General features: G+C 42.0%; 2 protein-coding genes across 7 annotated transcripts in view; both read right to left on the bottom strand.

Moving 5' to 3' along the window:
- The window catches only part of LOC310872229 (T-box transcription factor TBX5-like), a gene marked incomplete at both ends in the record, with an annotated part of 9,049 nt that extends 7,430 nt beyond the window's left edge, over positions 1 to 1,619 (bottom strand). The window contains 3 exons of the mRNA XM_083783986.1: positions 678 to 797; positions 982 to 1,076; positions 1,488 to 1,619. Coding sequence (XP_083640112.1) covers positions 678 to 797; positions 982 to 1,076; positions 1,488 to 1,619 — 347 coding nt within the window. The remainder of the gene's footprint in view (positions 1 to 677; positions 798 to 981; positions 1,077 to 1,487) is intronic.
- Positions 1,620 to 9,864: 8,245 nt separating this feature from the next.
- plekha2 (pleckstrin homology domain containing A2) overlaps positions 9,865 to 22,500 on the bottom strand; it is a 16,626-nt gene continuing 3,990 nt past the window's right edge. For 2 of the 6 annotated variants that reach the window (XM_083783161.1, XM_083783157.1), the window contains exons 2-12: positions 20,622 to 20,782; positions 20,409 to 20,465; positions 19,618 to 19,666; positions 19,388 to 19,485; positions 16,737 to 16,870; positions 16,533 to 16,623; positions 16,366 to 16,434; positions 14,928 to 14,998; positions 14,614 to 14,725; positions 13,155 to 13,232; positions 9,865 to 12,068 (exon numbers count right to left, since the gene is read on the bottom strand). In XM_083783161.1, coding sequence (XP_083639287.1) covers positions 11,643 to 12,068; positions 13,155 to 13,232; positions 14,614 to 14,725; positions 14,928 to 14,998; positions 16,366 to 16,434; positions 16,533 to 16,623; positions 16,737 to 16,870; positions 19,388 to 19,485; positions 19,618 to 19,666; positions 20,409 to 20,465; positions 20,622 to 20,782 — 1,346 coding nt within the window. In that variant the 3' untranslated portion in view covers positions 9,865 to 11,642. The remainder of the gene's footprint in view (positions 12,069 to 13,154; positions 13,233 to 14,613; positions 14,726 to 14,927; positions 14,999 to 16,365; positions 16,435 to 16,532; positions 16,624 to 16,736; positions 16,871 to 19,387; positions 19,486 to 19,617; positions 19,667 to 20,408; positions 20,466 to 20,621; positions 20,783 to 22,500) is intronic. The other 4 variants (XM_083783162.1, XM_083783158.1, XM_083783159.1 and 1 more) reach the window with 4 other exon arrangements.

Below are 22,500 nucleotides of genomic sequence, written 5' to 3'. Positions count from 1 at the left end.
CAAAGCATAACCAAAAGCATTAGCCATAGGCCTGTACTGTCAAGCCATGGGTCTTATTTAATCGTCTGCGCATATAGCATGCTACCAACCAATTAATGTCAGAGCTCCATCAGAAAAAGAAATTATAGCCATTTAAAATTACGCAGTGACTTGGGTTTCTGTCCAAACGTTTGAGCACAGAAATTACGCTTTAACATGGGAGTGATGGGACTATGTCTGTCAACGACAATTTCATAAAGCTCCTCGCCGCATGCTATAGTCCGCGACCCACAGTGGAAACTCGGTCGATTAATCTCGGTGCATGTGACTGAGGAATGGACTGAGGATTTAACGCACACTTGAATGAGATGGTTTGGTCGCATCTGTCCGCCTCGTGAACCCTTGCCTTGCGCTACGCTGAGGGTGAACTCGCGGGCAGAAGGGAAACAGGCTAGCCTATCCTATTAAACTTGCACTGCAATAGGCTAGAGAGCAAATCCGATGAAATAATAATAATAAACAGAGAGATAACAGAAAACAGTGTAACTTGTTTAAATATAGGCCTAACCTATTTGACCCCATGGATGATTTTCTCCATGCAATTTAACTATCTAAAGAGCGGTTATTTAATTTGCCATGTTTGACACAGGCCTATAATAGATAATTATTGTCAGTCAAAGATACTGATATATACTAACCATTTATTATCTCCAAATTTGTAGCGGTGGTCGTCGCTAGGTACAATGTCCATGAGGAGAATGTACTTGGTTTTTGCGTTGAGACCCGTGACCTTCACCTTGTAGCCTGGGAACATCCGCCTATATGGGGGATCATGGCAAATTGCGAATTAATTAAGCATGAATAAATAGGACGCATCCTGGGAAGAAATATAGACTGTATACATTCAAAGACCAATGCGAAAATAATGTATTAGGCTATAAATTAACACGAATAGTGATCAAATTAGTCTATTTGTATCATCAATAAATGATATATATATACCTTCCAGCCTTGGTGATGATCATTTCAGTTCCGACTTCGTCAAACTTCGTCCAAAGTTCCTTTTCATGAAGGAAAACTTTGATTCCTTCCATTCCCTGTAAATATATAGGCACCAAATGCTATCAGTTCTTGCTAAATTTAGACATTATACATGGGTGCACGTCATGCAGGCTATTCTATAAAGATAAATCAAATTGAAATACATTTTTAAAAATAAGAAATACGGAAAGTTTCTTCACGTGAATGACAATTAGAATTAAATATGCGAGTGTTGAGTGTGAAATTATAGACTATAGAGTATAGACTATAGCTATACGGGAGAAAATATAGTCTTCAGGGAGTGGTTCTCAAAGTAGGGTCCAGTGACCCCCGGGGTCCTTGAGGGGGTTCATGGGGGTCCCCATGGAAAATGAGTGAATTATGAATAGCATAGCGAAGTACTCTTGGAAAACGTGTTGTTCAGGGTGGCCGAATAGCTATAGAGCCTATACATATTATTCGTATACCTGGTTGGTCGGTGGTGATGCTGGTGAGCTCAAGGCCTTGCTGGGGTTTTCTGGTTTCTTTTCCTTTGGTGAATCCATGCAGTCGGTGTCCGGGCGCTCTGGAAGGCCGAATGGATCCCCGCCGTTAGCCATGGCGCACTGACACAGGCTGTAATAGGAGCGAGCGCGCGCGCGCGCGCGCACACACACACACACACACACACACACACACACACACACACACACACACACACACACACACACACACACACACACACACACACACACACAGTACAAAATAAGCTAAAAGTTGTTTTACAGGGCAATAGATTGCTGGAATTGAATAGCCTAGGTTGTCACGTAGGACCTATATCTGTATTCTCCCACGTTCGCTGGAACATTAATCGTATATGGTAGGATCGGCCAGGAGTCAGGACATCCATTTTGAGGCCCGATTTCAGTTTGGGTGACCTATAAAGATCATAACTCAGCTATAAAGGCTCTATAAACAGGAACAAAAGATGTAAAGCTTAAGCTATAATTATAATTGTATATTGTAGGCCCATATATCAAGTGATGATGTGGTGCTGAATCGCTCAAATGCATGTCCACTTTCAGTGATAAACAACGCCCCAATATATATATATATATATATATATATATATATATATATATATATATATATATATGATCTAATACAAAATAATAAAACAGGCTAATAATAACATTATTTTATCAGGGTATGACCATGTTTAATCCTCTGTGATCAGTGTTATATTTTCCGCATCATTTTTAACTTTTGAGGTTAAATATTTTATATGAGATACATATACTATAGACCAATGTTTGTTATTTCAGACAGTATAGGTTATTCATATCATACATGCTCCACAGTTTTTGTGTCCACGGTTGACTTATTCTGATCATTTGTATTTGCTCTTGAATTGGAAACATCCTTGGGAACGCGGTCATTCAATGCTGTTCTCCTTGTGCTGCATATTTGTTCGGGGTCGGTCGTCTCTTGTCACCGCAGGCCTTTACCTCAAACACGCTGTTCTGTTCTCCCTGGAGATGGCACGGTCATCCTCCGGTGAGTGTGTGCGCTCAATATAGGGCGAATGGGTGCTTTTAATATCCGCTCTTAAAAGATGTATTTAAAAAAAAACTCCAATTCATCCAGTTCTTTCAGAACATGCCACGCTCTATCCGTTGGTGAATGTCATCGGGTTGTTTGTCTGTTTGTTGTCCGGGCTCGTGTGCTCCCGCCCTTACACCCTCCCCTCCTGGTGCGTTGCGAAGCTTCAGGCTAATAGTAGCCCTAGATTATTGCACATCAATCAGCTTTTTGGTCATTTATTTCAGCCATTCTTTATCGTCGCAGACTCAGCGCCAGTCCTAATCTGAACTCCACTGCACTCATCAAATCCTTTATTAAGAATGGAAGTCAATTGCTACTTCCCCGTGAAATACACCCCTCCCTCTTTCTCTCTCTCTCTCTCTCTCTCTCTCTCTCTCTCTCTCTCTCCTTATAGGTCTACACAGGACAGTCGTATCTCTGGAACCAAATGATAACTGGGATGTTGGCCAATCACACAGAAGGAAAGGGGACGCTCGCACTCGCGCGCAAATACACGCGCGCGCGCAATCGAAGCGATGGGGAGTTGAGTCGATTGTCGTGCGAGGCATTCCAAATTCCACCCATTTACACAACACAACACAGAATGAATGCCCGTTATAATCTCATGTGACCACCATAGGTTATTGTAAGGTTATTGCAAGCGCGCGTACACACACACACACGCACGCACGCACGCACGCACGCACACACACACACACACACACACACACACACACACACACACACACACACACACACACACACACACACACACACACACACACACACACACACACACACACACACACACACACACACACACACACAACCACTTAGGTTATGTTGGGGCACCATGTTGATGTGAGCGCGCATGCATCGCTTTGACGGGATTACTCTACATCCAGATAATAACCCGGCCGCGTGCAGTCAACTGGAGTTGAAAGTTGAAGGGGTCATTAGGACTTAAACGCGCTGCCGTACGGTTGCACCCCCCCCCCCCCCCCCTACCGATTTCTGCATGCAGATTCATTCAGCACTCAGCTATAAATATATCTTCCGTTCGCATGCATCATTTCTATATAGCACAAGTTCGACAAACGCTTTCATTTTGGCATATCCTATAGCCGCAGCCATAGGAGTTCTGGATTGTGGAAGGTCAGTTTCAAACCATAGCATTTCCATGAACACTTAAAAACACTATAATAGCCTATACCGTATTGACACACAATATAGATTCACGTGCATATCTAACCTGCATACAGGACCGGTAAATAGATTTTTTTTTTTTTTAAGATATTTTTTAAGGGATAGAAAGTAGGCTGACAGGAAACGGGAGAGAGATGGGGGGATGACATGCGGTAAAGGCCGTGTCGGGTCCGGGAGTCGAACCCGCGGCACACCGCGACTGGATCACCAGTCCGGTGCCCAGACCGTTACGCTACGGCCTGGGCCGGTAAATAGAATTCTGACAGTTGTCGTGCCTCGTGCGTAAATAGGCTTAGGCGCGCAAGTTTTCCCCAATTTCTTGTAGGCTATCAAGTTCAACAATAAACATTTGAAGCACTTACCTTAATTGTTTAAAGGATGATGGTGATCTCTGTCAGACCTTCACGTATATATATAAAGGCTATCTGATTCTGATCCACAGCCCATTAACAGGTTCTCACGCAAATCACTGGGTTGGTAACAACAGGCGCTGAGGTTGCAGTGATGCTGCATCATGCATGCATGCCGCTGTCTGTGAGAACCACTATAGCCTTCGGTACCCTACGCTTCAGTGTCTGCACGTGACCTGACCTATAAGATTCATCCACAGCACGACTATTTCTTTCATATTCAATTCTGCTCTGTAAACCAAGGTGTGTGGTTATGCGCGCTATATGGAAGAGAGAGAGAGAGAGAGAGAGAGAGAGAGAGAGGGGGGGGGGGGGGGGGGGAACAATTAGTTTTTATATACATTTCAAACGCGCTCTGATGTCTAAAAAGAAAACCATGTCGGGTTTTCAGCCTATTTCAGTAACACAAACGAAAAGTCTATGAATATTGTTTTAAACTATACCCGCCCAAGCTAGGCCTACTTATATAAAAAAGCAAAGAAACAACTAATAACAAAGATATGGATGATTGTAATCCAGCTTGTAATCATATTTAATATACGGACTACATTTATTTAGTCTGTTAATTTATTTAATGGGCAAATTGAGCCCTTTCATGTAGGCCTGAGTGATTTGAGATATTCTTCGTCAAACCAAACCCGGACATAATATTATGCATATATAGGCAACTTTTTACTCTACATTTAACCTAGGCCTAATAGGCCTGGCCTATGCCTATACCGTTCACATTACACAATCGGTAATGACCTTAATAAAACAAAGGGTTGACCTTAATAAAACAAATGGTTTAACATGACAACATGCACAAGGGGTCGGAGCAATGTGTGACATCGATTAGTTTTGAACTTTTTTGGTAAACAGCACGAAGGGAAAACAAATCTCGTTATAGTGTGCACACCTTCTGATTTGAATTGGCTGCACCTTACGATTTTTCTCAGCCACCGTCCACGTTTTAACAAAATGAAAATATTTTACATAAACTGTTACAAAGGCATACAACAAACTAAATAAGTGTATAACTTTAAAGCGTAAACCATACGTACAAAAAAAATATATAAATATTTATTGAGGAGAGGCTATCTATAAGTTGTCACTCCCGTGTCCCTGAATGGGAAAAATGTACTTATACCCACAGTGATTCTTTATTTGATCAAAAGTAAATGTATAGGCATATAACGTTACGGCTATTCACATTTTATAAACTTGTCTAGGCTACTATATGTATCCCATTGCTGAAAATAGTTTAAAAATGTACCAAGGGGCGTTGGAATAGCGGCGCCCATGGCATTAAGTAATGGGAAAATAGAGTGGGGAAATGGAATTAGTAGCCTATACTGTTTTGTATAACTTTGTAATGCTATACTGCAGTACTTGTGCAACACTCTTGAAAACAAAGTATTGCATTGTGGGTTTGAGCTGACAGGCCTTATATGATTTTTTTAGGGCCATGTCATATCATGTGGTCTACCTCAGCCTTTGTGATATATGCAGTAGCCTACTGGTATATCACGATATACCTTTAGTTTTGGGCACATCTAATACCAAATTATAGTTGAATAACAAGTATTTCGGATACTATATTTTTGTATACTTTAAAAGACATTTCATAAACATAGGCCTAAATCATGCAATGGAAAACAGCAAACTCTTCACAATATAGCTTTTAATCCGACAGGCATTGTAGCCTGCCAAATCTGTGTTAATTTACAGTATATATAGGCATAGTATTATTATACAGGGCAGTAGTATAATCACCCATATAAGGTTAGTATAATTTTTTATAATTTAAAAGTGATCATCATCTGGTACAAAACCCGTCTGATACAACACGAACACGACTATTGACTGTGATACTTTGTTCCGAAGTAAATGACATATAGCCTAGCCTAACATAAACAGTGTTGAGCTATATAGTGCCAAACATATGGAAAACTTTCAATTCCAAATGTTAGCGTTAAAACATGAACATTGTAGCCGATCGAATAATGCCTTAGGCCTAATATCTTAGTTAAAACTTAAAACATAAATTATCAAACTGCCAAATATTTGCATACATAATTTTTTTGTTGTTGTTCATATAATATTTGTTATTTAACGTGTTGTGACAATTAACCACGTGACAACTAGTCCCCTTTTTAACCTCAAAAAATAAGCTAAGGAAAGCTATCGATTTTAGAATTAGTTGCCAGATGACAATATAGCCTGCACATCTGAGGAAGCAACAAGTAGCCTATTTACAATGAAGGCAATCTGAGAACAAACCCATCGGTGTGTGCCAGTTTTATACTCCCTTGTTGTTCACCATAAAACAAAATGATATACGCTTATATGCTATATCAACACATATTTATTTGTATACTATAATATATTGATTAAGTCAAGTGAGTCATGAAAGGTAATTAGATGTTGCAAAATGGCTTTCCTTTCCAGGACACGTTGAGAAAGAAGAAAAGGCAAATAGGCCTTGCTATGGCTATGCTTAAATGTAACGGATAAATGATATTTGTGCGCCTTTATCAAAGGCGCTATACATAGATTGTGCATTAGCCTACATTCACCCATTCAGACACATAGTCATAGACCGATGGCGGCGGAAACCATGCAAGGCACCAACCAGCACATCAGGAGCAATTTCTGGTTCCGTGTCTTGCTCAAGGACACTTCGACACTAACTCTGCATGGGGGACTCAGGGGGCGCCCGGGTTCGAACTGGCAACCTTGCGGTTACACATCCAGCCAGTCTATAGCCCTGAGATACAGCAAATACAGTATGCAGATATACGTTCATCTATATGTTTCACATCTTGATGTTAATTGTACCGTTACTTCAAAGTTCAAATATATTAAAACGTTCAATTCCAAAACGAGACAACGTTAGGAAAATATAGCCTATCCTATGACACCCACTCAAGCCATTTTTATCGCTGTGAGAAAGTGTCCCTCATTCCTTTTGAAGTTAGATCTTAAGAACTTAACGCAGAACTGGTCTTGACTTGAACAGTTGGCATTGGCATCAATAATAACTTTCCCTCTCACCCTGCACTTTTCCAATGCCATTCATTGAGAGAGAGAGAGAGAGAGAGAGAGAGAGAGAGAGAGAGAGAGAGAGAGAGAGAGAGAGAGAGAGAGAGAGAGAGAGAGAGAGAGAGAGAGAGAGAGAGAGAGAGAGAGAGAGAGAGAGAGATATATATATATATATATATATATATATATATATATATATATATATATATATATATATATATCCATCCTGTATAGGGAGAATGGCATTGGAAAAGTGCAGGAGAAGAGATCTAATAATATTTGAAACGAGGTGGCTGTGGCTGGGCTGCTCATTATTGTCCCATTTTGGGTTCAGCTGACTAGTTCCTCTGTTCTCTGTCTGGAGGAAGTGATGAAGGGGTCCCAGACCTCCTGCACTCAGCAGGCCTGTCTCACACACCTAGGCTGACCAGAGGGAGAGGGAGAGAGAGAGGTGTGTGTGTGTGTGTGTGTGTGTGTGTGTGTGTGTGTGTGTGTGTGTGTGTGTGTGTGTGTGTGTGTGTGTGTGTGTGTGTGTGCGTGTGTGTGGCAATGGAGGGCAAGGTCAAGCCATTTCTCTGCAAACAATCACATCACACAGGGCAAAATACATTCCAACCCCCCTCCTCTATCCATGTAACGTGGTCTGATGTGGAACATAAAGGTTGGGGTTTGGCAGCAGTCCAGACAGGGCCTCCAAGTCCAGATGAAAACCTGCACCGAATTATAATGACTTCATATTACACGTGTAAGACGCTATGCTTTCTAACGTGTTGGCAGAGCGATACACTGCGCAGTAAAAAAAAACTATTTTTCCATTTATATCATCTTTTATTTGTTGCCAAATCCATTCTCCAAATGCATCCCGGACCCGTAGCCTATAACAAAAGGTATTGTGGTAATAAGGAGGTGAGAATTTGGAAACCCACCTCACTAGTGGTCAGTGAGGTCAGTGGTAAAATGGCTGGATGGTGAGTCCATACACTTCTGAGAAACATACCTGAGAAAGAGTCAGCTACCTTTAAACACCCCCAATCATAATAATGGCCACTCTTATCCTAGAGTTGCACAGGTACTGCCTGTATTGTTTACAAAGTGTTGCAGCTCCCTCTAGTGGATTTCATCAGCAAGCATGTGTTACAGTATTCAAATGAAGTAAAGAATCTATAAAAGTACACAAATACATACATATTGTGTTCTGGGAGCGTTTTTAACCATGAGTAGCCTATAAAGGACATCAATAACAACCTCTTCAAGTTAAGAACGCCTGGCACAGAGCCATCCGTGTGGAGACAAATTAGACAATAACATTTAGAGGACAGGTACACCCTTATGTTTCTGTCTGCCCTCAGAGTAGTCCGCACTCTGATGTGTTGACCTTTAAATCTTGGTTATGAAGTATGCAAATAAATACACCCTGGAAGGGCAGTAGGGCACTCTGCAGTTTTTAATAGTGCCACATATTCTCAGTGGGATTGAGATTAGAGCTCATTGAAGGACATAATCCACTTCCCTCTCATATAAACCAGTTCTAGATATTAATTGGTGCACATTAGTCCAATCTCAGTCACTGAACTCCATATAGCTTGTTCAAAGTGATTGCTGGTCTCAATGTGCAGGCCTTGCAAGTGCCCCTTCTTGGTCCAGCCACTGAGATTTTAGGGACTGCTTTTTGATGCAGTGCCTGGGTGGTGAATGATGAATCAATCCAATATTGGTCAGTGGGATCCAAACACTTACATTCAAATGTACATCCTGACCAATGATCCTTATAGAGGAACTTGTGAGCGCCCCCATTCACAAGTTCACAATGTGAAGAGATTTGAGAGAGAGATAAAGAAATAAAAGGTGGCGCGGTAGTGTAGACCCTGGGAGGATTCCGATCAACAAAGTATAGGATTTAAATGTTAACAATTCACAGGTAGAGGTTAATAGTAAGGCAATTGTGTAAGGGAAATTAAAGCTTATGCGTTTCCAGAGCACAGCTTTTGAATAATTGTTTTTTATTTCCTCCTGTATTAATGTGGGCATACGTATGAAGCCCTTTGAGAACAGTGTGTATCTATCTGATTCCTAACAGTGATGAAGGCCTATAAATTATGCAAACAGCATACTTCTTTTAGATTTGCCTTAAAACAATATTTTCTCACTTAAAACTAATGTTATCTTAAAAGAAATTATTGTGTCAAAGAAATTACAATACATCATTGTAATTCAGAAACCTCCAACCCACCCACACAGACGAACATATCACTTTTTCAGATTTAATACCTGATCTCCCTGCTGGCTTGGTCATGTGTTTCTGCTTGGATTCCTCAGTACCTACAGCTCTGTTTTTTTAACAGATTGAAAAGTCGTTTCAACACAGCTGACATTTCATGGGCACTTTGGGCTTTTTACCTACCCACATTTAAACTATTTTACGGAAAGGAGACCTTTTAGTCCAGCTGGTGCTGCAGCCACACAGCTGAACAGGGAAGTAGCAACGAGAAGGCCAAAGAACTCAAGACACACTTCACTTAAAGGGATCACTTCAACCTTATCTTCATATTATTGGACCTCACTAATGCTCATGATCTACTTCTGTATATTAAGGCGCACACACACACACACACACACTCTGCAAAGGAAACCTCTACAGAACTACTAAAAGGCACCATTTAATATATAAGAAAAAGAATTAACATACATAGGCAGACAAGTGCAAGTTGCTTCCGCAGAAGGAAGTAGGCGCGTAGAACATGGAACCATGTCTTGAGGTGAGGCAGCATGAAAGAACTAAGATAACAGTTGTAACAGCATAAAGCACTTGACTTGAGCCATGTCAGATCTGTGGTGAGATTGGTTGTGATATACAAAAAAAAAAAAGTAAAAGTGCAAAATTACAATAAAACTCCAAAAGTGGCAACTAAGACTGTACACACACCGTATGCGAACGCCGCGCGTCAAAACAGCAGCCTCCGTTATTTTCAATGAACCTATCCCACACCGGCGGCGTCCGACGCGCGTTCACGCCTCGCCTGACGCTCCGATATGCCACCGTTCTATTTTCCAGGCATTGCCGCGCGGCAACGCCTGTGCCGCGTCGCTGCGCACCCGGTGTGTGCTGGGCTTGAGACAGACGTATCTTCCTGCAACGTACTACAAAAACAAAAAAGATTATAATCACATTTATAAGCCTGTCAACCAGCTGACCCGCTGTTATATTCTAGATTAGAACATACAATTTAAGGCCCAAACTGCACCAATGATTCACCATGCAATTCCTTGCAACCAAACGGTTGCAAGTAGTTGCATGAAACTATTATCCCCAAAGGCAGTTGCAAGGAGTTACATTGTTGTGATATGTCCTTAAAACTGTTTTGTTGCAAGGAGTTGCGACTATAGTTGCATTGGTGTGCTTTGGGCCTAACACGGCTGTACTGCCATGCTATACCTCATAGGGCTAGTATCAGCTGAGACAGGAGTCACAGTTTACAGAGGATTGATCTCTAACACAAGCTTCATGAGCTTCTATTTAAAACACTGTGCAAACACGTAAAAGGCATTAAATTGCTGCCGACTCACTAATTTTCCACCAGTACAGCAACAGAGGAGACTTCATTTGGGTGGACTCCTGTTTCACCCCGAGAGCGATGTACAGACTGCTGGAGCTATCGTTTCCTTTTTTCTCATATCTGATTCAGGTATAGTAACAAATTGCTTGTTGAAGACTATTTAAAGGGTAGTGATGTTCTGAATAATAATAATAATAATAATAATAACAACAACAACAACATTAGCTCCTACTACAACATGTCTCCAGGGGTGTAAGTACAATAAAAAATTAAAACAAAACACTGCTGGGTGGACCATTGCAATCCAAGTGATTAGGATTCTCTACAGATGCAGGCATACACAGCAAATGGCTCAATCATTCAAATGTACCATGTGCCACTTGTAAAAAATCTAAAAGGGCTTAAATACTATTAGATACTTCCAGCAGATTTTAAAATCCTTAAAATGCTTTTTTCGATGTGCATGTGCATGCGGACAGATTAGATTTAGCATATGGATATGTACCGTAACTTGTGAACCAACTAGAGCAACCCACTAATTAACTAGTGATATCAACAATATTCAAGTTTTTAGAGGATTATTTATATATATATATATATATATATATATAACACCATTATACCCTTTCACAGTCCCTTAAACACTAACACTGTTGTCCTCTGATCCATGTCTATCTGTCCTAGTCAATTCCTCCATTACAATACTGCAATGTAGCCTGCAGTTACGCCATAACGTCAGCAGGGGGCTCCGAAGCAGCAGGCTACGGTAGTGAGACCACTCTTGTTGTCAAGTCACTGGGGAATTATCTAAAAACAGCCACATAAATCTTGGTCCAGAAGGGAAATCAGAGAGATTTAATCGATTTTATACATCTGTGGTGCGGATGCTGGCGTCATCCAAGCTGAAGGGGAAACTTCGGTCTGTGTGAGTCTGGGGCTGAGAGCGGTGCCGCCTTCGGCCACTAGAAAAGCTCCCTAAAGTAGCGGAATCCCCCGGGATGCTAGCTGGAGCTGGGGGAATAGCACTAGAGCAAGGAGCCATGGCAGAGAGGGAATTAGAGGAAGAGGAAGTAGAGGAGGAAGTGGAAGATGAAGAAGGAGAAGGCAGTGTGGGCAAGGGGCTGAACGTGATGTCCATGTCTTCCGTGTCTTCACTTTGGGGCATAGGGGTCCAAGGCTGCCAGCCTGGGGCCACAGAACATGACTTGACCAGCGCAGGTCTCTCAGTCTGTAGATTGCGGGATGCAGAGGCGTAGTTACATCGATAAAGAGAAGATACACGTTTAAAATCCTGTGATGAGACAGAGAGAGACAGAGACAGCGTGTGAGTTTATCACCAGGGCAATCGCCATTGCCCTATTTGGACAATACAGTCAAGGACAATGTTAATTTGTTTATAACATACCCATTTTTTAAATTAAAATATTATCTTTTTCACATTTGTGCTTTAATTTTTATAGTAGAGACAAAGAAAGAGTAAAGACAGGAAAGATGTGATGACATGCATCAAGGAGCATGGGGGCGGTCTGGTGGGTAAGCCACCAGAGCACTTATTTATTCACAATTGCCATTTGCCCAAAACTAAGATAAACACTACAATGTTAATAAATTGTCAACAATGAACTGTGCCAGTGACCAAAATGGTATAGTCCTCATTTTAGTAGCATGGGGAGTGTTGACTCCAAACACAGAAGTTGCTGCTGGCATGCCTCAACTTAATTGGTATGCAGCCATTCTGTGAATGTCTCCGGTCTCCACTCTAACAAACCATCTGCAGTTTGGCAGCTACATTTTATCCATGTTTGACATGGTCATTTCCTTATATAGAAAGTAGCGCACAAAGGAACTGCCATGTATCACCTCCCTCATCCATGTCAAATAAAGGTATGTGATTTGTATAATACTATAGTTGTACACGTTGAGCATTCTATCAATTATCTTCCATCTCAGTCAAGCAGAGATATTACATTTAGCTCTGTCTGTCTGTGTGCCCACAGCTAATCTTGGCAAATACGGAGGATCATAATATTTATTGGACATCAATACCCGAATATGTTTGGAATCGTCAACAACTATGTCTTTTTTGTAACTTAATAATCACAGAGCAATACCCCTGTAGACTATGGGATATGTGCCCCGTGAGGCTATGGACCGGAACTAACCAGCTGGGCACAAGCTGTCCATCCAGCTTATGGGATCTACACTGCTAGACCGTCCAGCTGCCAGACCCTCCAGCTCATTAGTGACATATAGGTATTAGCCAATTGTAGACATGGGCAATACCTGCCTCCTGGCATAGATTTGCACTTAAATTTTAAACCATAAATAAAGTATAAATTCAACAAAGATTGATGAGAGACAAAAGACTGTAGGGAACCTTAGTAGGGCCTCTGAAGTCCTGAATCTTCATATCAATGTCCCTGATCCAGCCATACATCTCCTCTGGAGAGTCAGTCTATAGAGACAAACAAAGGGAACAATGGGTTATGTATATACACACACATACTGGAGTGTATCTTAAATGTCCGCCGTAGTCTCCATTTATTATGTTATTTATGTGTGGGTGAATTATTGTTAACATTAGCAACATCATGTGGTGTTTATTAAACCGAAGCATATTCTTCTAATATGTAACGTTCCGTTAGCTAAACTGCTAATAAAGTGACTAACGCCAGTAAGATGCCCTGAGGGCGAGAAGCGACCTTGCCCGTGCACGAATCCGCCTGGGTAACGGAAGACGGCAGACTGCTGGGTGAGCACTGGCGCATGGGGGGTCAGATCAACATATGAAATTAATTCTGTACTGGCCATATATGGAGCGTGTCTTGAGTGTACAGGGTTTGATGATGTCACACACACGCGCACACACACACACACACACACACACACACACACACAGCCCCCTCCCTCTTGCTCCTAGGGTTTCCCTTCTGATCAGCCTTCCTCAGTCAGCTGTTCTCCCGAGGGGAAGGACAGGATGTTATTGTTGTTATGGTAACAGATGGTTTTGCCTGATTCACAAAAACATACTTCTCGTCCTTCTAAAAACAGAACCGCTGCCACACATCAGTGACAGAGCATTCAGAGGAAACATCTCCAGCATATGGAACGACAGCTGGAGGAGACACCAGTGTAGACATACCAACCCTTCGTTACTGCAGCTCAGTGCATTCGTTTTCCTGTTTTCTAATTATTCTACTCTGGCCTCTATAAAAGTCTGGATTAGCTACACCATTATTCATACAAGTCAACAAGGAGGGCTCTTCCAATCACAACAAACAGAGCAGCTGAGTAGGACCAGCAAAACAATAATATTCTACACTTTGCTATACACCTCTTTACTATAAGTTACTTTAGACCTGTTCCAATTGTTTATTGGAATGGCATGCTCTACATAATGTAGTTTGTCTTGCACTGTACCATGTTGAACTAACTGAGCAAACGCATTTCTCCCCTCTGTTGTACTGACATCAGTACTCCTCCATCTAGCAGTGTGTGTGTGTGTGTGTGTGTGTGTGTGTGTGTGTGTGTGTGTGTGTGTGTGTGTGTGTGTGTGTGTGTGTGTGTGTGTTGTGTGTGTGTGTGCAGGCGTGGAAAGTTCTTATAACGGCAGTGGGTGCCCTCCCACCCCGCCCCCCAGTGCGGGAACGCACTCGCCTATTAGCATTGCACAGTGCGCTATTTCCGAACGTGCCCATTGTGTCAGTGGGTGCTTCAGCACCCCCAGTACCCCCAGACTCGACGTGTGTGTGTGTGTGTGTGTGTGTGTGTGTGTGTGTGTGTGTGGTGTGCGTGCGCATGCACGCAAGGAAGAAAATTACTCAGTTGTCATGTACCTGAACGTAGAAGATTCTGGAGCTGGTGATGATCTCAAAGAGGTTGTCTCTCATTAACAGGTCCCTAACAAACACAGAAGATGATAATTTCACCTCTGAAACATACTGGTGTCTGCAAAGGGATAGACAAAGAAAGAGAGAGTGAGAGAGCGAGCGAGGGGAAGAGACTGTGACAGAGAGACAGAGAGAGAGGGGGAGAGACAGGGCGAGAGGGAGAGACAGGGCGAGAGGGAGAGAGACAGGCACACCAGATGGGCCAGACTGACAGATGTGCAGAAAATGAAAATATAGAGGTATGCAACATTTAGACTGACCCAGATTTGACCAAACATTGGTGAACCTTCTGAACGTCCCTCAGTGGAATAGCTCGAAGAGGCTCCTTATCCTGACACATACACAATTGCATCAGTGATGTGACATTGGCTGAAGATTGTAGCCAACGGCACAACATACAAATCTCAACAATTTCCACCAAATGATGTGTTACTTGACTCTGCTTAACTTGACTCTGCTTGACTTGACTTATTTTTGGTTACAGGTACTTCATTTTCCACTGTACATAAACTGGAGATGTCAATTTCATCCTGTTATGTTACGTCCCTGAGCTAAAGTCAACCGGCTTGCACAGGGAAAAAAGGAAAGGAAAGGAAAGGAAAGGAAAGGAAAGGAAAGGAAAGGAAAGGAAAGGAAAGGAAAGGAAAGGAAAGGAAAGGAAAGGAAAGGAAAGGAAAGGAAAGGAAAGGAAAGGAAATGAAAGGAAATGAAATGAAATGAAATGAAATGAAATGAAATGAAATGAAATGAAATGAAATGAAATGAAATGAAATGAAATGAAATGAAATGAAATGAAATGAAAGAAAGAAAGAAAGAAAGAAAGAAAGAAAGAGTGAGAAGATAGCAGCCAGGAGAATGAGGCTGGCTGATCACTGCCATATAGACACCAGGAGCTCCCAGACCGCAAACATGTGCTGTGGGAACCAACACACAGGCATCGATCCATGCTATCCAGCTCATTCACCATGCTATCCCTTTCCCTTTGTTCATAATAGCATGTTCAACCTCTCAACTCCACCACCTCCCTCAGCTCATCAACCATGTTGATCAACCATGTTGATGAGCTGACGATGTGTCAGCTCTCTCCTCTTTTCCTTCTGGCAATGAACACATAAACCTGTAGGGTTTTTGCCAATCAAAAACAATGATTTAATTAACTCACTTAAACATATTATGACCTACTCTCTCCTACTTCCAATACTGTACCTTTTAATCTCGCCCACTTTGCTTTGAATTTGATTAGATTCCTTCTCCTCTGTTTGTGTTGGCCAATCAGGGAAGCTGATGCATACAATCCTCAAACACAGAGAATCTGTGCAACCTCTGCATAATCGATGTGTCCTCCTCAGATCCACGGTCAGACAGATACAGATGGTTTTGTACATTTGTCGTGGAATTTCAATTCTCAGTTTGGTCGGACGCTTTCCGTGGGACAGACATATTGCTGCTTGAGTGAGCAACCAAATAAATCCCTCTTGACCGTCTGACCAATACTGTCCAATTAATAGTCTGTAGTGTATTCTTGTCACCTTTTAGTATTACTTAGGCTTGCTTGGAGCCTCAATGGAGGAGATACTAAGTACTATCCACAACTTTGCCAGATGGAAAACCAAAAAAGGGAGCAGAGTCAAGTCGAGCCAAGCCAGTACCATTGTGTGGAAAAGTGACAGTCAAGAAAAAGACGACTTGTGAACTCACTGTGTCACCCTTGTAGTAACTGACAGCATTTTCATCCAGGGTGAAGAAACGTCTCTTCCAGTTCTTCCTCTGAAATACAAACCACATTGAACCTTCAGTATCATAAACCCAAAAGACTTTCATACAGACACTTGAGTGATTTCAGTAGTCCATGTGTGGGTACTCACCACATTACCCTGTTTCACACAGAAACCACACCTCAGGACGCCTGGCTTGATGACCTTTCGTTCTCTAATTTCTGTTTCATCGCCTTCATTCTGAAACACATCGTCATCATTAGAATAGCACATTCTGTGTCACTAACACAGCACACCTCATTGTCCTTGCTTTCATCATCAGTTTAATAACAATGATTGTGTCGGCTACATCCCAATACCTGGATGGGAGTGTGAACCACCACTCCACCAATGATCTCAGTCTTGTAAGCCTGCTGTTTCCTTCCCTGAGTATCACCACTTACTGTGGACACATCTGACCTGGGCAGATGTGGGCCAGCTTTAGGTACCTAGGACACAGAAGGACAGATGTATGTATGGTTAACCCCAGCAAGTAGGTACACTTACAAATTTGTTTATGAACATAGGTATGGCACATCAGTCACATGTGCTACAGTAAAAAATGTTATGCATGTTATCTATTATACATTTAAGTTTAGACTTTCAACCAAGAACTTTTCAAAGTGAATTGAAAAAGCTTTGCTTTGCCCATAGTACAGTATATATTTGCCCATTCAATATCTGTACCAAATGTCTTCAATAAGAAATACCAACAAGGCAATTCTATTGATGATTTCTGACAATCTTCAGCTATAATGACAAGCCCAAAATTGGGACACCGGGTTGAACGTGGTTACAACACAATTTGTCGAGACAACTTAGCGAAGCCAAACAAAGACAATCCACAACTAGAAAGGTGCAATTCTGGGGAAATTGCTGATGCGAGACGCCGGTTGCAGCCTCCAGGACAAGAGGAATCTACTGGGAGGAATACCGTTGGAGGCCATGTGACGTGCGATTACAATTCCATGCCGTTCGGATTCTGCGATCGTGATATATGGCGTTTTGATTTTGGGGTGGATGTCATGACATAGCAGGCACAGCTCACACAGCCAGCATAGGCCTTCACAATTTGTTGTTATTGTCACCGTTACTTGCTGTTTATTGTTTTATTTGCACCGTGGATGAGAGGGAAGCGCAATTTCAACCCACTATATGTCTGCACTCTGCACATGTATTGGATTGACAAATAAAGCTGACCTTGACCGTGACAAAGAAGGATGAATTGTTGTGTATTAGCTTGTGACACCTTGATGAGACAGAGAGCAACTGCAGTTACTGAACGTAGACTAGACTATAGCCAGAATGGTCATTGCAGCGAGAGGCAAGCATGCAGCACCGGTCAGGTGTGGCGCCTATGCCTCCCACTACAGAAATAGGCCCCTCTCACACATTTTGCAAACCAATTACAATTACATGGTCACATCACTCCGGAGATCACTTTTATTTCATTTTGAGAGTTTTGGTACCTCTGAAAATCATGTTTTTGCACCAAACATTTTGCGCATCAAAGTGGTGCTTTGGGTGATTTGTACAGGACCCTCTATATGTGATTTGGTATTGAATGGATGTTTCGTTCGTGATTTTGAGATTGTTGGGCCACTAACTTCTGAAGAAAACCTATGGACAGGAACATTTTATTCTATTTATCCCAAAATAGAATTCTATTCATTCATTTTCAGACTGATGCCAACTAACTGCCAATGAGGCTCAAAGAAAGGAAGAAAGAAAGAGCCTCTCAGAAGAAGGGGAAGTGAAAGAGAAAGAGCGGCATTTCCTCTAACAGTTTGCAGGTGAGAGAAATGCCTATGTCGGCCCTTTGTACAACAACGCACCACTTGCACTGTGTGTGTGTGTGTGTGTGTGTGTGTGTGTGTGTGTGTGTGTGTGTGTGTGTGTGTGTGTGTGTGTGTGTTCATCATCGCACATTCATAATGACTTAGGAGTGGGCGATGGTGAAAAAGAATGAGATACAATGTCTCCATGATATGCCTTTTCACAGATATTGTGTACATCAGTGAATGCACATTCTATGATTTGCATTTTGTTCAAAATGGTCTGTTACTGTTAAGTAAAGGATCCTGATAATATCGTGGATTGTGAAAAAGAATCGTGATATTATATTTTTCCATATCGCCCAGCCCTATAATGACTAGTATGAGCAATGTTATAACTTACACATAACAACAAATCTCAAAAGTGAGGGAGATGATACTTGTGGGTGGCATATTGGCAAAATGGTGATCACACATTACTTCCTCTTCCTCTGGAGAAGTGTGTGTAGAAAGAAAGACCCTCTACTCCTGTTACTCTGTGCCTGTTACAGTCTGTATTAACTTACCGGTATCTGTACAGTCCCCGTTAACACCCTGAGCGCTCAGGACGGAGTTCTCCGCCCTATCAATTAGTAACGCCCAGAGCTCAAGACATCAACCTAAACCTAACCTTAACCCTCTCCCAAACCTTAATGCACCCCTCACCAACCTTACGTCTAACCAATGACTAGTCTAAACTAAGTATGCCTCCCAATTCAGCCACATCCGGGATAACATCCCGTCCGTCGCTAAATGTGCTCCGCTGCTATAAATTGCTGGGCGCTTTAATGGATTAATGGATTAAATAACCCCGGGCGTTCGGGGTGGATGGACACAAACCCAAGTCTGAATAAGCTGAAGACTGTTTCAAAGGGCTTGATTTTTTTTTAAATAAACAAGAGCTATGAGTCAAGATTACTTTCTGTCTGATGTCTATTTATTGCATCACCCTTAACAGCTCACACCCATCTGCTCACTGGATCATGTGATTCCAGTATCACTGTGTCATTCACTAGCTCTTGGGCACAATGTTAGCATAACGTTGATAATTGTGTGTGTGTGTGTGTGTGTGTGTGTGTGTGTGTGTGTGTGTGTGTGTGTGTGTGACTGTGTGTGTGTGTGTGTGTGTGTGTACGCACATGCTATACTCACCGTGATCTTGCTTGCCTTGTTAAGAGCAGTAACCCAGTCTTTCATGTCAGTAACATCATTAGCTTGGAGGAAATACCGCCGGGATACTGCATTGATAACTGCACAGTACACATATAATATACATAAGAAAGACAAGTTGCACAATAATTATTGTATTGTAAGAATAATGTCTGCTGTATTGTAGATATTCAAATATTCAAATATTAAAAAAGAAAAAAAGAAACACTCACCAAAGCAGAACTCAGTCTTGGGCTTTTGCTTTGGTGTTGCTTCACCCACCTGCCAGAGAAGAGAAGAGAAGAGAAGAGAAGAGAAGAGAAGAGAAGAGAAGAGAAGAGAAGAGAAGAGAAGAGAAGAGAAGAGAAGAGAAGAGAAGAGAAGAGAAGAGAAGAGAAGAGAAGAGAAGAGAAGAGAAGAGAAGAGAAGAGAAGAGAAGAGAAGAGAAGAGAAGAGAAGAGAAATTTGTTGATGAAAAGGAAAAAGAGGATGAAAGGAGACGATGAGAAAAGCATCTTTATTATCTTTGTCCAATGTCATCTAGTTGACAGAGTAAAGCTTATTTCAGTTACAGTGTCCAGTGACCAGCTGTCAGCAGTCAGCACTACAGTCTAGTCAGGCCATATGCCATTATCTCTGGTTAGCTCGGCACAGACATGTGGAAAACTTCACAGTCTGCTTCAGCACAGCCGTGCACGTAGACATTAGCTGTAACCGCCAGATGAGTACTGGATCAAACATATTTGCTTGCTCTGAGATATACTGTATCAATTGTTCCGTCCTCATTATAATTTCTTTTTAAAAATGACTTCTACTGTACATGTCGCTGTTGTCGGGCAGAAATGTTATACCTCCAATATTTCAACTTTTTATGTTTTTTCATAAATGAATGAACGGGGCAGTAACCGTTTTGAACATAAGTTTCCACCCAACAATAACGATATACATTTATTTATTAAGGAGTTTAGACATAGACATAACATAAATAGGGGAAATGACAGGCAGTCATAGATAAAGAGGATACCTTGGAGATGTAGGTTAGCCGCAGGCTGCCCACGGAGGCTGCCCCACTGGGCAGGTTCTGTATACAAGCACAAACACACAGTGTCACCATTGGCTCAGAGTCCAAGGTTGTACAACTTCTATTGGTCAATTCTACTTCCTCTTACTGTGGCATATTTGTTTAAGTGTTTGTTGTGTGCATGTGCGTGGCACTGCGTGTGCGTGTGTGTAGTACCTGCGGGTTGTCCATATACCACAGCAGAACATTCCCCTGTGTATCAAGTATGAAGTATCGTCTCTGGAATCGACAGCTGTTTTCCTTCTCTTCGATGTCCAGGAACCCACACACACGGTTCAGCCGGTCTACGTATGGCATACTGCTGCTATCACATATCACTGAGACGGACAGACAGACATACAGACAGACACAGGGTGATTGAGTCTCTATATGAACCATAGGAAGAGACCGAGATACTGATACTCAAATACAATGCAGAAAGAGTGACAGATGAACAGACAGACAGACAGAGATAGAGAGATAGACAGGCAGGCAGTCAGATAGATATGCAGTGAGATAGAGAAACGCAGAGTTTGAGCGATTAAAACAGATGTGGTTGTAAGACAGAGGCAGCCAGACAGAGAGGAATGATGTCATGTGGGAGAGATATCTATTCTACTGCACACTTTCATATAGTGTTCACAGGAACTTACACACACACACGAAGCCAGCTGAGCATATACTGTACAGTACACTCACTGACTTACTCTCACAAACCCACACACTGATAGAGAAATGCGCGCGCGCGCACACACACACACACACACACACACACACACACACACACACACACACACACACACACACACACACACACACACACACTCAGCAGTTTTTCATGTGACGTGATTGAGGCAGCTACAGCTAACCCCCGAAGCCTGGGGCTGAGCTGAGGATAATACCACAGCCAAAAATTACAGACTACACTCAAGATCTGCACACATGCACATTTCAACTGGCCAGAGAGGAGAGGGGAGGAGAGAGAGAGAGAGGAGAGGAGATAGTGGTGAGATGTGTTCATTGAGGTCATGCATTGAGATCACCGCCGACTGCTTATCAAGGACAAATCGAGACACAATTCGGCAGATACATCACACTACAGGCATGCTGTACACCGCTGCCGTGACGTTAATGTGTACATTTAAAGACAACATTATCCATGTTAGACATCTGACCGACTGTGAAATGACATAAATTTCTTCTCAGGCAAACAGATAAAAATCTGTTTTTGAATAGACTGGGCAAGGTCATGGATGGTGAGACGGCCATATCTAAATGTCCATCTCGGGTCTGGTCTCCACACAAACCTGCTCTGTACATAGATGGGCTCAAATAGGTGGGAATCTGAATTTCCTAGAATTGCTATTGTTTATAATGAGAGCAAGCAATATAATATAATATATATAGTAGGAAAGCTCAGAGGGATATGCCTAATTTATGTATACTCGAATAAAATCTTCAAGCTAACAAAGAGACTTCACTTCATCCAAGCAAGTGACATTGATGCAATGGAGTTGAACCTACTTTACTATATTACTCAGTTGACCACAGTCCCCAAGGGCTCTGTCTAGGACCGTCCGATACTTTTTTCACTTTTCATCAGATTTCTGCAAACACTCAACTAATTATGAGCTTGTAAATCTGCTGTTTTTGCAGAATGTTTACCACAGAATAGGGACGTCATGCTTCATTCATCATGTGGTTAAATTGAGCTTTACAATGCAGGGGGGCACAGGAGGACGGCACTAGTGGGATTCAGTCCAATGCCTCCAGGGTTGAGTGAGTGGTTCCAGTTCCACACAGTCATCTTCTAACAGACACAGACATTCATTTCTCAAGCTTTGAATGTTTTGCCCTGATGTACTGTATGTTTTTAATGGTTGAACTTGGTCAATGTGTCTCAATATGGCCACATAACTCAAAATGATTCTTGATGACAAATTGACAATTAAGCATATTTTGTCTATTGTGATTACACAACTATTTTGACCTAAACGTCTACATGCCTACATGAATTGTTCATTGTGTATTGTGTGTGAACACCCCCCCCCCCTTT

Source organism: Protomyctophum parallelum (assembly GCF_964188405.1).
Source record: "Protomyctophum parallelum genome assembly, chromosome: 15".
In the NCBI taxonomy this organism is placed as follows: domain Eukaryota; kingdom Metazoa; phylum Chordata; class Actinopteri; order Myctophiformes; family Myctophidae; genus Protomyctophum; species Protomyctophum parallelum.
This window is presented reverse-complemented; position numbering and strand designations above follow the sequence as displayed.